This window comes from Mastigoproctus giganteus, chromosome 6 (genome assembly GCF_048544385.1).
Source record: "Mastigoproctus giganteus isolate SK-2022 chromosome 6, ASM4854438v1, whole genome shotgun sequence".
Lineage (NCBI taxonomy): Eukaryota > Metazoa > Arthropoda > Arachnida > Uropygi > Thelyphonidae > Mastigoproctus > Mastigoproctus giganteus.
The window spans coordinates 204,680,870-204,696,334 of NC_143580.1; the positions used below are offsets into that span (position 1 = coordinate 204,680,870).

The 15,465-nt window shown below is 38.9% G+C and overlaps 1 protein-coding gene across 1 annotated transcript in view; it reads right to left on the reverse strand.

Moving 5' to 3' along the window:
- Positions 1 to 15,465, reverse strand: part of LOC150084896 (mitotic checkpoint serine/threonine-protein kinase BUB1 beta-like) — a 202,759-nt gene that overhangs the window by 24,017 nt on the left and 163,277 nt on the right. The window contains exon 16 of the mRNA XM_090376385.1: positions 7,873 to 8,027. Coding sequence (XP_090232511.1) covers positions 7,873 to 8,027 — 155 coding nt within the window. The remainder of the gene's footprint in view (positions 1 to 7,872; positions 8,028 to 15,465) is intronic.

The following is a 15,465-nucleotide window of genomic DNA, read 5'->3' on the forward strand; positions in this document are numbered from 1 at the left end:
CATATGTCCATTCTGATATTCCCTGTCAGAGACTTGGCAATTTGGAATCTCCTCTCTTTGATCTTCTCTGGCTTAAAATCTCTCTACCTAATTGTGTCAAATTCATCTGTTGTCTCTACCATTCTCCAAACTCCACAAATCACTTGGAGCTCTTTGACTTCCTCTCTTTGCAACTTGACTTTCTCCAGTCCAACTTTCCTAACAGTGAGGTAATTTTCCTTGGTGATTTTAATGTTCACAACTCCAGCTGGCTTCCGTTTTCTAATCACACCGACCCAGCTGGTCGAGATGCTGAGGCTTTTGCAATTTCTAATGATCTTGCACAGATTGTTCATTTACCTAAAAGAATACCGGATAATCCTAATCATACAGCCAATACGCTTGATCTTTTTCTCACAAACAACCCTTCTAAGTACACGGTCGAAGTGAGAGATCCTTTAGGCACTTCGGATCACAACTTGGTGATCGTCTCTTCTCCAATAGAACCTTTATCTCATGGCTATTCCCAACCTCGTGTTGTTTAGCATTACAAGAATGCAAAATGGGATGACCTGCGAGAATTCTTTTCCTTGGTCGGATTACTGTTTCAAAAGTTCTGATGTCAACGTTTGCTCAGATCGTGTCAGTGAAATTATTCTTCCAGGAATGGAATCCTTTATCCCAAACTCCACTTTAAAATCTCGTCCTTTATCTAAACCTTGGTTTTCCAATAAATGTGCTAAGGCTGTTCAAGAGAAGAATGTTGCATGTCGTAATTGGCTTGTTTCTAATTCTTCAGTTTCATTTTCTGCCTACACCAAAGCTCGCAACAATTGTAAAGCAGTTATTAATCAGTCCAAAACTAGAGTTTGAACAGGCTAAGGGTAGAAAACTTGCTTCTTTCCCTAATGGTAGCAGAGCATTCTGGTCTCTTGCCAAAGCTATTGGCCTCAACCTTTGCCCATCTCTACTCCCACCTCTGTCCAAACCAGATGGTTCTGTTGTCACTTCAGCCAAGGATAAAGCTGACCTGCTAGCATCCCATTTTTATTTCAACTCATGTATTAATGATCTTGGTAAAACACCTCCCACCATTCCCAACAAGCTCCATTCAATGCCTCCTGTGGTCTTCAGTCATAAGGATATCAGAAGGATTTTGATGAATCTTGATGCTAAGAAAGCTCCAGGTCCTGATGGTATTTCTCCACTTGTTCTCAAAACCTGTGCTCCTGAACTTACTCCTATTCTTTGCCGCCTTTTTTCACTTTCTTATTCCAAAGGTGTTTTTCCTTCTGCTTGGAAATTTGCTCATATCCAGCCAGTTCCTAAAAAGAGAGACATCCCTCCCACCTAATTATTGTCCCATTGCAATTACTTCTATTCTTTCTAAAGTAATGGAGAAATCAATTAACCGCCAACTCTTAATCTACCTAGAAACCTTCCGTCTGATCAACGATCGCCAGTATGGATTCCATCAGTGTCGATCCACTGGTGATATTCTGGCTTATGTTACCCATTTATGGACTAATTCAATGGAAAGGTTCGGTGAAACACAAGTAGTTGCTCTTGACATCTCAAAAGCTTTTGATCGTGTTTGGCATAAAGGTCTTCTAAACATGCTTCCATCTTATGGTTTGCCAACTTTTTTTTTTTTTTTTTTTGATTTGGTAGTTGTTGGTGCATCGGCTTCTGTGGCCATATTGCACCTCCCAAGGTTTTTGCAGTACTTTGATCCAAGCCCGAGGCGGGAATCGAACCCGCGACCTTTGGGTTGCCGGGCAGGTACTTTACCCACTCGGCTAGCCCGGTCGGCGGTTTGCCAACTGTTTTTAGTAATTGGTTATCCAGTTTTCTCTCTGATCGCTCACTGAGGGTGATGGTAGATGGCTCTCTGTCTTTAACTTTTCCACTAATGCTGGTGTCCCCCAAGGTTCAATGACCTTCTTCCATTGACTGGAAATCCTATCCATAGTTTTGCCGATGATAGCACATTGCATCCACTTTCCATTTTGAGAAACCTTGTCCTGCTCAATCAGCTTCAACTTCTCAAAAATCTGCTAGCAATTCCTTAAATGCTGATCTTCAGGTAATTCTGCAGTGGGGCAAAGACAACTTAGTTGATTTCAACCCTTCTAAAACTCAATCTTGTCTTATATCTCGCAAAAAGGATTCTTCTGCTCCTATGCTTATCTTTAGTGACACTCCGATTTCTAGGCAAAATGATATATCTCTTTTGGGAATTACCCTGATTTCTAATCTCTCTTGGCACAAGCACATTACAAATATTGCTTCCTCTCCATCTAAAAAACTTGGTTTTCTCTTTCGCTTTCGGCGTTACTTTTCTTCCAAACAGCTGTTCACTCTGTATAAATCGCAAATCCCCCCCGCCATGGAATATTGTTCCCACATCTGGGGTGGTGCCCCCAAAACCTCTCTCAGGCTTCTTGATTCCATTCAGAAGAGGGCAGTTAGGTTAATTAATGATTCATCTCTAACAGAGTCTCTTCACTCTCTTTCTCATAGACATACTGTTTTTGCTGAATGCCTCTTCTACAGATACTTCCATGGGCACTGTTCTTCTGAATTGGCTTCTATAATTCCCGCTCTCTCTTTCAAAACAGTCCGAACATGTGCCACCACCAGCCAACATCCATTTACTGTCCAACTTCAAATCCACAGAACCAACTTTTCATCTTGCTGATTTATTCATTCAACTGACGTTTTCTGGAACAACCTTCCTTCATATGTATTTCCTGAAAATTACAATCTACAGAGGTTCAAGTCCAATGTCAACAAATATCTTCTTTCGTCTTCTCAACCTCCAACCCAAGCACGGTACTAAGTACTATAGGTTCTAACACCTCTTGTGTTTGGGGTTTACATAAAAAAAAATAATAAAAAATGCGTATAGAAGACTATTTCACAGCATACCTATTCAAAAATTGTTGTCACAAGGTATGAATAAATGAAGAAATCTGTCAGTGATTTATTTTTCAATGCATAAGTGATCCTCAACAAGTTCTGGTTACAGATGTATTATGTTTTAGTAGAAATAGAATTCTTAACTTCCAAAACATTTATACTTAGGCCGAAGAAAACCTACATATGTTGTCAACACTCATTATCAACATACCAATGAACTTAATGTTTGATTTGGTGTTTTTTTGAAATAACCTTACTGGTCCTTATTATTATTATTATTATTTTTTTTTTTACCAGCAATGCTTTTGAAGACCGGCATTCCTAAATTTTATGTAGAAAAATTTGTGGTAACTACATGAAAACACCTCAATCGGATCAACGAATAATAATCCCTGACAAACCACAGAGAATGTGGTTTATGCATGGCAGTCCACCAGCCTCACTTTTCCTGTGACATTTCAAACTTTTAAAATGAAAAGTACAATGGAAACCACAATCACCCAACCTCATATCCTTAATACTCTCATGAAATTCATATGTATTACCATGCAAAACAAATTGAGTAACCACATTTTGAAAATACTGAAACCATTATATTCCTGAAATAAGATATGCCAGAGAATTGTGGATATGTCATGCCGAATGTTATGTTTTGTAATTTATGATTAATGTTTAACTTGGAAACAGACTTTTAGGCCATGTTAACAGGAATTTTTTCTTTTTCTTATTTTTGGCTGCAAAATGTGCTCCTATAGATTTCATTTCTGCAAATTGCAGCATCCGGAGACTAGGCACCTGTGAGTTGATCCGATTGGGATGTTTAAGGCTATGAATGGATTGAGCAAACTCAATGCTGATCATTCTTCCTCTTGCTCAGACCACACACAGGGGAGGCACAAATTCAAGATGAGGAAGGATGGTTGCAGAACAGATGTGTGAAAGTTTGCTTTTAGCTAATGGGTGGTTTTTGTCGGAACAAATTCCATCTGTTGTTGTGGAAGGTGATAGTTTAAATAAATAAATAAATTCAAGGAAGAACTAGACAAACTATTGGAGGGAATGAATAAATGAAATGGGAAGTGTGTGTTGTTGTTTTTTTTTTTTTTTTTTTTTTTTTGGTCGATGCTGTATGAGCTTGCTTCTTTGCTTCATTTGCAACTGCTAAAGTTTAATTTGTTCTAAACAACACAGAGAAGAGAGAGGAGAAAGGGATTAAATTAAGTTGAAATATAATTTTTCATATGTATTGGGACACAGTTTTATAGAATGGGAAGGGAGGAGGAGTTACGCTGTTAGTTAAGAAACACATAAAATCTAAGGAAGTGCATCCAATTGATGTTGCTGAATAATGCAATGTTGAGTCTCTTCGGTGTGACATAAGCACTGGGAAAGAAAAAAATGAGAGTAGGTGTGAGTTATAAGCCTAATGAATCTGATGAGTATAATGAGCAATTGTGCAGAGAAATAAAGTGGGCCAGTAAATCGGAATGTCTTATAATGGGGGATTTTAACTTTCCAGATATTGACTGGAACTCGTGGGTTGACTACTCACACACTAGCAAGACTTTTGTAGATTTACTGGATAACTGTTTTCTACAGCAACGTGTTCGAGAAGCAACCGGAGGACGTAATACTCTTTATTTGATTATCAGCAGTGATTATTCATGCATTAAGAATTTCCAGATAAAGGAACTACTGGGTGACAGTGATCACAATGTACTGATGTGGGAATTACTTAAAGATGTAACTACCATCAAGGATAAAGGGAAGGGCTATTGCTTTCGTAAAGGTGACTACAGAGGTCTCAGACAGTTTTTAAATTCTGTAATAAATGATGATGTTACCAACAGTGAATTCTAAATGGGAAGCCTTCGGGGACTTAATTTTGGAGGCTACTAGGTTTTCATTCCAACTGGGAAATACTGTTCAAGGATTACGCCTAAATGGATCTCAGATAAAGTAACTGTTTGTTAGTTGGTTTTTAGGAGCATTAGCAACTAAGGCCATATTGCTCCGGGATATGCGGTGGTCATTCCCTGACCTTTACGCATCCTCCATATTTGGTGGTGATGGGCTCGAACCCCGGTCTAATCAAGAAGAGTGTGCTATGCACTACTGCTCCTTCCCACCTGGCTATGGAGGCGCCTGTGATGGGCTTGAACCTCTGTCTAATCAAGAAGAGTGTGCTACGCACTGCTGCTCCTTCCCACCTGGCTACGGAGGCAGCAGATAAAGTAATGAGGCACATGGCAGAGAAAAAAAATGTATGGGATGCATATAAAGTATCAGGCGACACAGAAGCTTCTGGCAGATATAAACTAGTCTGTAATCAAGACACAAAGGAGCTTAGGCAGGTGAAGGCAGATTACGAGAAATCCTTGGCAAAGGATGCAAAGAAAAACAACCACGGGTTCTTTTCTTATGTAAACTATAGAAGGAAAGAGATGAATCGATTGGACCACTTAATATAGATGGGTCGACTATTGATGATCATGCTCAGGTAGCTGATAAACTGAATAAGTATTTTGCATCGACATTCACACATGAAGGGAGTGCCAGACGTTTGTCACACTATAACAGGTTGCTAAGTGATTTTCTAATAACTCAGAGCAAAATGGAGAAGAAATTGTTGAAGTTAAATATAAAAAGCCCCCTGGGGTGGACGGGATTCTATCCATTTACATTAAAGGAGCAAGCAAAGGAAGTTTGTTTGTTTGTTTGTTATTTGGTTTTTAGGAGCATTAGCAACTAAGGCCATATTGCTCTGGGATATGCGGTGGTCATTTCCTGACCTTTCCGCATCCTCCGTATTTGGTGGTGACGGGCTTGAACCCCGGTCTAATCAAGAAGCGTGTGCTATGCACTGCTGCTCCTTCCCACCTGGCTACGGAGGCGCCGGCAAAGGAAGTAAGCAAACCCTTAGCCATAATTATGAGAGCTTCCTTGGACTCAGGGGAGGTCCCCAAGGACTGGAGGCATGCAAATGTATCACCAATTCACAAAGGGGGTTCACAAGGTGATACAGGTAACTATAGACCTCTTAGTTTAACTTGTTTTCCGGGGAAAATAATGGAATCACTGGTTAAAGAAGCACTGCGGGATCATCTAGACAAGTCTGCAGTAATAGTTAAGACAGCATTTGTTAAGGGGAGGTCTTGTCTGACCAATTTGATTTTTATACTATGATGTGGTCACAAAGGAACTGGATTTGTTAAAGGGAAGTCTTGTCTGACCAATTTGAATTTTATACTATGATGTGGTCACAAAGGAACTGGATGCCAAAAATAATTTTGATATCATATACTTGGATTTCAGGAAAGCTTTTGATACTGTTGCACATGGAAGACTGCTGTACAAATTGGAGAGGTATGGCATTAAGGGTAAGTTGCTACAATGGATAAAGAGGTGGTTGAGTGGGAAACGACAGAGAGTGGTAATCAATGGACACTGCTCTTCGTAGACAAATGTTATTTGTGGAGTTCCCCAGGGTTCGGTGTTGGACCCATTGTTGTTTTGTATATTTACCAATGATACTGATGAAGGTATATCAGGTTTAATGTCCAAGTTTGCAGATGATAGAAAGGTTCGCAGGGTTGTTAACGACAGTAAAGACAGTATGCTGCTCCAACTGAACCTAGATAAGTTGGGCAAATCAGCTGAAAAGTGGCAACTGAAGTTTAATATTGACAAATGCAAAGTACTGCATATGAGTAGCAATAATCAAAGAGAAACGTACCAACTGTGTGGTACTACACTCAGGGAAGTGGAAAGCGAAAAAGACCTGGGGGTAATTGTGCAGTAAAATATGAAGTTCGCTGAGCAGTGCAGAGGGGCTGCCAGGGCAGGTCATGGAGTCTTGTCAATGATATATAGGAATTTTGCTAGCAGGGACAGGGAGGTGATTATCCTGTTATACAAGGCAATGGTCAGGCCACACCTAGAGTACTGTGTACAAGTCTGGAGGCCTTATTTTAGGAAGGATGTAGAGTTGCTAGAATGGGTGCAAAGAAGCACAACAAGATTAATGAGGGGAACAAAAGGGTGCTCTTACCAAGAAAGGCTCAAGTTCTGCAAACTGCAGCACTGTAGAATAAGCACCAGCTGTGAGGTGAACTGATGGAGGTATATAAAGCCTTGAATGCGATGAGCAAGCTGCATGCTCATGGGATCCTTACTCTTGCTTAGATTAAGAACCTGAGTCGGCACAAATTCAAATTGAGGAAAGACAGGTGTAGAATAGATGTGCAGAAATTTGCCTTTAGCCAGTGGGTAGTTGATTGGCGGAACAGACTTCCATCATTTGTTGTGGAAGTTGATAGCCTAAATAAATTTAAGGCTGAGCTGGACAGGCATTTGGAACGAATGGAGGGGTGAGATGGGAGGGGGTTTTTGGCTGATGCTGCATAAGCTTGCTTTCTTATATCGTATGCCTCTACTAATGCTAAATGCTATTATTTTGTTGGAATGCCCTCCAAGTTTGGGAACTGACTTAATAAGAGAATCCCAAAGTGGGTTCAAACTTAGAAACACTAAAAATAAGTTAATATATCAAATGTGCTTAATATAGGCATTCCCAACCTTAAAGGTCAATAAACTAACTGTTGTTGCAAAAATATGGAATTAAATATTATTACTTTGATTTTTAATTATTAATTCCTATGTCATGTCTTTCACTCAACAAATTTTATGGCAATGTGGACAGTACTGATGAGTTTGCAGGGAAATTCCAATATTTGCCAAGCTGTTAGTTTATTTAAAGTTGTTGCACAGGAAAGGTTTTTTTTTTTTTTAAATAACAGATTGTGCATTAGGACTATCATTAATTTTCAAAACTTTCTGTAAACTGGGAGTGGAAAGTAATGAGATATGTAATAAAAGCTCACTCAATTAAATTCAAGAAAGCATGGGGGTCATCTTGCAACATTTATGGATTAATATAATAAAGGCAAAGTTTTAGGTATGTATACTTACACATTAACAAGCAAAAAGTTATCCGGCTTGATATCACCATGGATGATATGACATAAATGTATTTCAGAAACAATTTGGAGCATCTCTAATGCAAAATACATTACCAAACATTCCGGTACTGGCATCTGTGCTTTCTTATAGTGATTTACAACATCCTGGTGATGGAAAAATATAGAAAGAATTATACATTAAAAATAAATAAGTTTACTTCAAGGTATGATCAAATACATGCCTGAATACTACTTTGATTACATCATTGGCCAAAATATAAGTTTTTTTTTTTTTTTCAAAATTAACTTTAAACAAATTTTAAAAATGGATTATCAGCTTATTACTGTCATCTGATGATGTTACCCAACAGCAAATTCTAAATGGGAAGCATTCAAGGACTTAATCTTGGAAGCTACTAGGCTTTCCATACCAACTAAGAAATACTGTTCAAGGTTTAGGCCTGAATGGATGTCAGATGAACTAATGAGACTCGTGGCAAAAAATAAAAATGCATGGGATGCGTTTAAATTATCATGCAACACAGAAGCCTATGGTAGGTATAAGCTAGTCTGCAATCAAGTCACAAATGAGGTTAGACAAGCGAAAGCAGATTACGAGAAATCTTTAGCAAAGGATGCAAAGAAAAACAGCAGACTTCTTTACTTATATAAACTCTAGAAGGAAGGGTATGAATCAGGTTGGCCCACTTGATATTGATGGTTCGATTGTTGATGATCCCACTCAGATAGCTGACAAACTGAGCAAGTATTTTGCATCTACATGCACACGAGGAATTCTGTAGGAAAGTGGAGGACAGAAGCTTATTAAACTCTAACAGGGAGCTTAATGATTTTGTAATAACAGAGTAAAGTGGAGGATAAATTGTTTTAGTTAAATATGAGAAAGGCACCTGGGGTGGATGGGATCTACGCAGTTGTATTAAAGGAGATGGCAAAGGAAGTAAGCAAACCCTAAGCCATAATTATGAGGGCCTCCCCACAGACTGGAGATGTGCAAATGTATCGCCAATTCACAAAGGGGGAACGAGTAATTACAGACCTGTTAAGGCTTTGAGATACTCATTTTTTTAACTTCTGTTAAAAAAACAATGTTAGTTTAACTTCTGTACCGCAGAAAATAATGACGTTGCTGGCTAAAGAAGCACTGCATCTAGACAAGCCTGCAGTAATAGTTCAGACACAGCATGGGCATGTTAAGGGGAAGTATTGTCTGACCAATTTGATTGGATACTATGATGTGATTACAAGGGAACTGGAGGCAAAAAAATTTGATATCATATACTTGAATTGGAGCAGTATGGCATTAAGGGCAAGTTGCTACAATGGATAAAAGAAGACACGGAGTGGTAATTAATGGACACTGCTCTTCGTGGACTGGCGTTATTAATGGAGTTCCCCAGGGTTCAGTGTTGGGCCCATTATTGTTTTGTATATTTATCAATGATATTGATGAAGGAATAACAGGCTTAATGTCCAAATTTACAGCTGATAAGGTTGGCAAGGCTGTTAATGACAGTAATGACAGTGTGCTACTGCAAAATAATCTAGAAAAGTTAGGCAGATGGGCTGAGAAGTGGCAACTGAACTGAAGTTTAACATTGACAAATGCAGAGTACTGCATATGAGTAGAAATAACTCCAAAGAAACCTACAAACCGTGTGATACTACATTCAGAGTGGTAAAGAATGAAAAAAGACCTGGGGGAAATTGTGTAGTCAGATATGGTTTTCTGAGCAGTGCAGACAAGCTGCCAGAGCAGGTCATGGGGTCTTGTGAATAATATACAGGAAATTTGCTAATAGGAATAGTTGCACATGGAAAACTGCTATACAAATTGGAGAGGCATGGCATTAAGGGTAAGTTGCTACAATGGATAAAGGGATGGTTGAGTGGGAGATGACAGACAGTGGTAAACAATGGACACTGCTCTTCATGGACAAATGTTATTAGTGAACTTCCCCATGGTTCGGTGTTGGGCCCATTGTTGTTTTGTATATTTAGCAATGATATTGATGAAGGTATATCAGGTTTAATGTCCAAGTTTGCATGTGATAGAAAGGTTGGCAGGGTTGTTAACAACAGTATGCTACTCCAACTGGATCTAGATAAGTTGGGAAAATGGGCTGAGAAGTGCAACTGAAGTTTAACATTGACAAATACAAAGTACTGCATATGGGTAGCAATAACCGAAGAGAAATGTAAAATGTATGGTTGTTTGTTATTTGGTTTTTAGGAGCATTAGCAACTAAGGCCATATTGCTCCGGGGATATGCGGTGGTCATTTCCTGACCTTTCCACATCCTCTGTATTTGGTGGTCATGCGCTCGAACCCGGTCTGATCAAGAAGCGTGTGCTATGCACTGCTGCTCCTGCCTACCTGGCTATGGAGGCGCCACAATGTGTGGTACTACACTCAGGGAAGGGAAAGTGAAAAGGAACTGGGGATAATTGTGTAGTCAAATATGAAGTTGGCTGAGCAGTGCAGAGGGGCTGCCAGGGCAGGTCATGGAGTCTTGTCAATGATATATAGGAATTTTGCTAACAGGGACAGGGAGGTGATTATCCTGTTATACAAGGCAATGGTCAGGCCACACCTAGAGTACTGTGTACAAGTCTGGAGGCCTTATTTTAGGAAGGATGTAGTTGCTAGAATGGGTGCAAAGAAGCACAACAAGATTAATGAGGGGAACAAAAGGGTGCTCTTACCAAGAAGGATCGAGTTCTGCAAATTGCAGCACTGTAGAGTAAGCACCTGCTGCGAGGTGATCTGATGGGGGGTGTATAAGGCCTTGAATGCGATGAGCAAGCTGAATGCTGATGGGATTCTTCCTCTTGCTTAGATTAAGAACCTGAGGGGGCACCAGATTCAAATTGAGGAAAGACAGTTGTAGAATAGATGTGCAGAAATTTTCCTTTAGCCAGCAGGTAGTTGATTGGTGGAACAGGCTTCCAGCATCGTATGCCTCTACTAATGCTAACTCTGTGGTACTACACTTAGTTTTATAGATTCTGAAAGAGACCTGAAAGTAACTGCAAAGTCCCACACAAAGTATGACAGTACAGACAGGCTGTTAGGCTAGGACAGCTCACGAGGTTTTGTCAATGATATACAAGAATTTTGCCAGCAGGGATGAGGTAATTCTCACTTTATATAAGACAATAGCTAGGCACACATCTTGAATAATGCATACAGTTCTGTAAGCCTCATTTTAGAAAGGATATGGATATCATGAAACAGGTGCAGAGAAGAGCAATGATATCAGTGAGGGAACAATCGGGTACTCATGCAAGACATGCTTCAGCTCTGCAAACTGCAGCATCTGGAAACTATATACCTGCGATGGGGAACTGATTAAAGTGGTTAAGGCCTTACAGTAAGTAAATAAAGTTCGGATGGCAGCCGTCCATTGCACAGACAGCACACATCGGGAGGGGGACGTACATTTAAATTCAGGAAGGATAGTTTTAGAACAGTTGTATGGATATTTACTTTCGAAAGCAGTTAGTTCGTTTTTGAAACAATCATCCTTCTGGTGGTGGGTGTTTTGAATAAATTTAATAATGTAGAAAAATTATTAGAGGGATACAACAGGTAATGTTTGGTAGACGCTGTATAAGCTTGTTTGGTCTTTACTAATACTAATCACGTTAAAAAAGGAGGGAAGATGTTTAAGTAAATAGGTGGAACAGGACCATGGTATGTCTGCCAGGGGCAAAGGTTGATGATGTAGAGCAGTTATCATCATTTAAGGGCACAAAAGGGCTCATATCTGGTGAGTGTGGGCTTGGCACACCCAGGGTCCTGAGCTGGATATCATTATTCTTCTCTTTCTTGGTGGACTCCCTTCTACTTTTGACTCTCTCTCTGGGTAACTCGGGATTTTTTTTTTTTTTTTTTTTTTATTTGGCTGGTGGGGCAGCAAGAATCCCCATGCATTCATGGAGACTGCTTTAGCATCCTGAAAAATGCACAGCATGGTGTGCAATTTCACCAAACGGAACAGCTGAATCAGTCTTCTTTGATGACACAATTAATGCAGAATATCAGCATAAGCCTCAGGCTTCCTTGCACCATATAGCTAATAATAATAATTCCTTTGTATAAGGCAATGGTCAGGCCACGCCTTGAGTACTACATACAGAGAAGGGTAACAAAGTGAAGTGGGAACACAAAGGGATCCTCTTACCAAGAAAGGCTTAAATTCTGCAATAACTGATCAGATTGAGGTATTTAAGGTCTTGTGGGTTGAGAAGGCTCGATGCTGATGGAATTCTTCCTCCTGCTCAAATTATAAACCTGAAATTGAGGAAGGACAGTTGTAGAATTTGTAGAATAGATGTTCAGAAATTTGTCTTTAGCCAGCGAGTTGTTGATTGCTGGAATAAACCTACATCTCTTGTTGTGGAAGCTCTTAGCTTATATAAATTCAAGGAAGAACTGCGCAAACTTTTAGAATGAATGGTTGTGTGAAATGGGAATTTTTTTACTTTGCTGATGCTGTATATGCTTGCTTTCTTGCGTCATATTCCTCTACTAATACTAATGCTAATCACATCCAAAATAAGTTATCCCACGTGCAAAAGAGAAATCTAGTTAGCAAATTCTTGCACTGAAATTTTTGTAAATGAGTGGCAGTTTTTGTACTATGGTGCACCCTAAATATTGACACCAAAGTGTTGCTTTTACTGATTTCTCTCTGTGCATTCACAGAAAATCTTCCAGGGTGTTTTCTAGCCAGATAGAAAATTTTTCTCCTGCTAAACAGAAAAAACACCAGCTGTATGTATGATATATTCAGACAATAATCACTTAAGGTAAGCAAAATATTTTGGCAGTTTATTTGCAAATAGCAACTTTAACAACAACAGTTACTTTAACTAACAGTAAAAACAACCTCATTTAGCTTTCTTAGAAGCTATCAAGGTCACTGCCTCTAAGAAAGCTAAAATTTGTACTATAACATTGATGAAATAATAAAAGAAATTCAAATGATGTGGAATTATTTAATCATTTATAGTAATGATAATTAATTTAACATATACAGGATCACAAGAAATAGCAGTTTTGAATTTCTATATTTTTTGATATGTTGAGCTGGCATAAGTGATTTTGATGTCATTAAAAAATGTTTTGGTTTTTTTCCCACTCTATGTTAGTAATGTACCCTAGCAGGTTTGATTAAACTGAAAGTTTTATTATAGTGCAGCATGAGTTTAAAGTGAGATTTATTTGCAGAAAATATCAAATGATCAACAATTTCATGGCTAGTGGAGAATTTAGAATAGTCTGGTTTCTGTGACAGATAATAGAAGAGCACTCTTGGCAAATAGAAGTCCATGAGAATGCTTGAAAATATTACACATGTACAAGAAGCAATTATTCATAGATCAAGAAAATCTGAAAAGACTGTTTCAACAGATGGATTTAAAAAAACATCCACTTTAAGCACTGTTCAACAAGACTTAAATCTGTTAAAATATTTTAAGCGTAGATGCAACAATATAACTGACATTGACAAATAAAAGGTGATTTACCTTATGCAAATCATTTTGCCAATATCTGGAAAACAATATAACAGTTATATAATTCACTGACAAAGCACACTTCTGCTTTGGTGATTATGTGAATAAACAGAAAATGCATATATGGGGCAGCAAGAATCCCCATGCATTCATGGAGACTGCTTTAGCATCCTGAAAAATGCACAGCATGGTGTGCAATTTCACCAAATGGAACAGCTGAATCAGTCTTCTTTGATGACACAATTAATGCAGAATACTGTAAAAAACTGCAAGACCACTTTGTTCTAGTTCTTTCTTTTATGTATGGGGAAAAGGGATATAAATATGATTGCTCTGTTTGGGTCTAGCACCTATCAGTTCCAAATAAGGACATCAGGTAAAAAAAACTTTTACTATAATTAGTAACCCCACAAACACAGCTTTCTGAACCGGGACCAATTATGATAGGTTGCGCAACAGGCAAGTCAACAGTGTTCATTGCTTGCTGCAGCTCAGCAAAATCTGATGCCATGCAGCTACATATATACTGTCTTTGTACTTGATTGCTGTGGCCTCCTTAAACTCCTGGTTGATAGCATTTGATGAGGATTGACAGGATCTACATACCACTCTTCTGAGTACCACCAATATATTTCCATGTTCAAGTTGATGTCATTTTTGTGTCAACCTGAGCATTTCCTGCCTGTAGCTTGTTGAACTGCTTTTATTAGTGATCCTAGTCCATATGATACATATACATATGTAATGGCCTTCATTAATTTCCATGTGCATGATCTGTTTGTTTTTTTAGACAAGGGTTGCTTGGATTGGAACTTGATTAACTATCTATTTTTGCTTAAGTGAAGATGTGCACACTTTCTGTACACAATGTACTCCCCATATTCAAATTCTGCATTCTTTATGTCTGTGTGACACACGTCTCTGATATCCAAACAATGTCCGCATTTGATGTCTTGACCAGCACTTCAAATTCATCAAATTTATTTACTATGCTCTTTCATTGGTGTATATGCATCGGTTCTTACTCTTCCGTTCATGATGATCAGAACAGATGCATGTGTACATGTAAGTATACAAGCATCTGTTCTTAGTTATTCTAAAAATGCACATCCCATTTATTTACTTATTCCATGAAGACTCCCAGCAGTCCTTGAAATTCCTTGCACCTTTCTTTCCAGGCTGCTGCCTATTCCAATAGAAGCAATGCAAGAATCACTTTTGCCTCTCCCTGTGGCTATTGTTGGTCTATTAGTCCGTGTGTCCCCCCTGCTCCAAGCTATCAGTTTTCCAACCCACCTAGCACTGCCTTCATAGCATTAACAAATATTCTTGCACCCTTTCTATTCAAGTGTATCCCATCCCTGTAGAAGCAGTCTCGCCTGTTAACAAGCACAGATGATGCTAAGAAAAATTCTACCCTATGAACCCAGCATAATCTCTCCAAGGCCAAATTGATTGACAAGGCTCTCATCATATACTCTCTCCTATCATTGTCTGGGCAGAAGTGCAGACACTTTCAAATTTATCCCTAACTCGTGACTTTTTTTTCAACCTTGGCCTGTACTCATCAAGTAAATTCTCACATATCCTACTCTTATTGTCATTAGTGCGAACATGTACAACAATATCACCTTTTGTGGCCATAAAAGATAACTGATCTACAAAAACATGAACTTTTGTCCCTCGCAGACATACCCTGATCTTATTCCACCTATCCTTTTTTGTAAAATAAATATATTTCCTGTTTCCCTGACAATGGAGTCACAACAACTTGATCCTTGGGACCAGTGCATACCACTTTGGGGGTTGCCTGATGATCAAGTGCAAGCTTTGGCATTGATGTAGGCAGCTGAGAGCTTGATGGGTCACCAAAATTTAAATCCTTTGAAGGATTTAAATTTGGGGGACCCCTATTCTTCAAGCTCTCATAAAAGCCCATAACAATGCTGAGTTGATAACTAATATCCTCACACTCTTTACGTTGAGCACATCTCGTTGGCAATATCATGTCCCAGTCCTGACACCTCTACAAACAAATCCCTTACCAATCCCTTTAGTT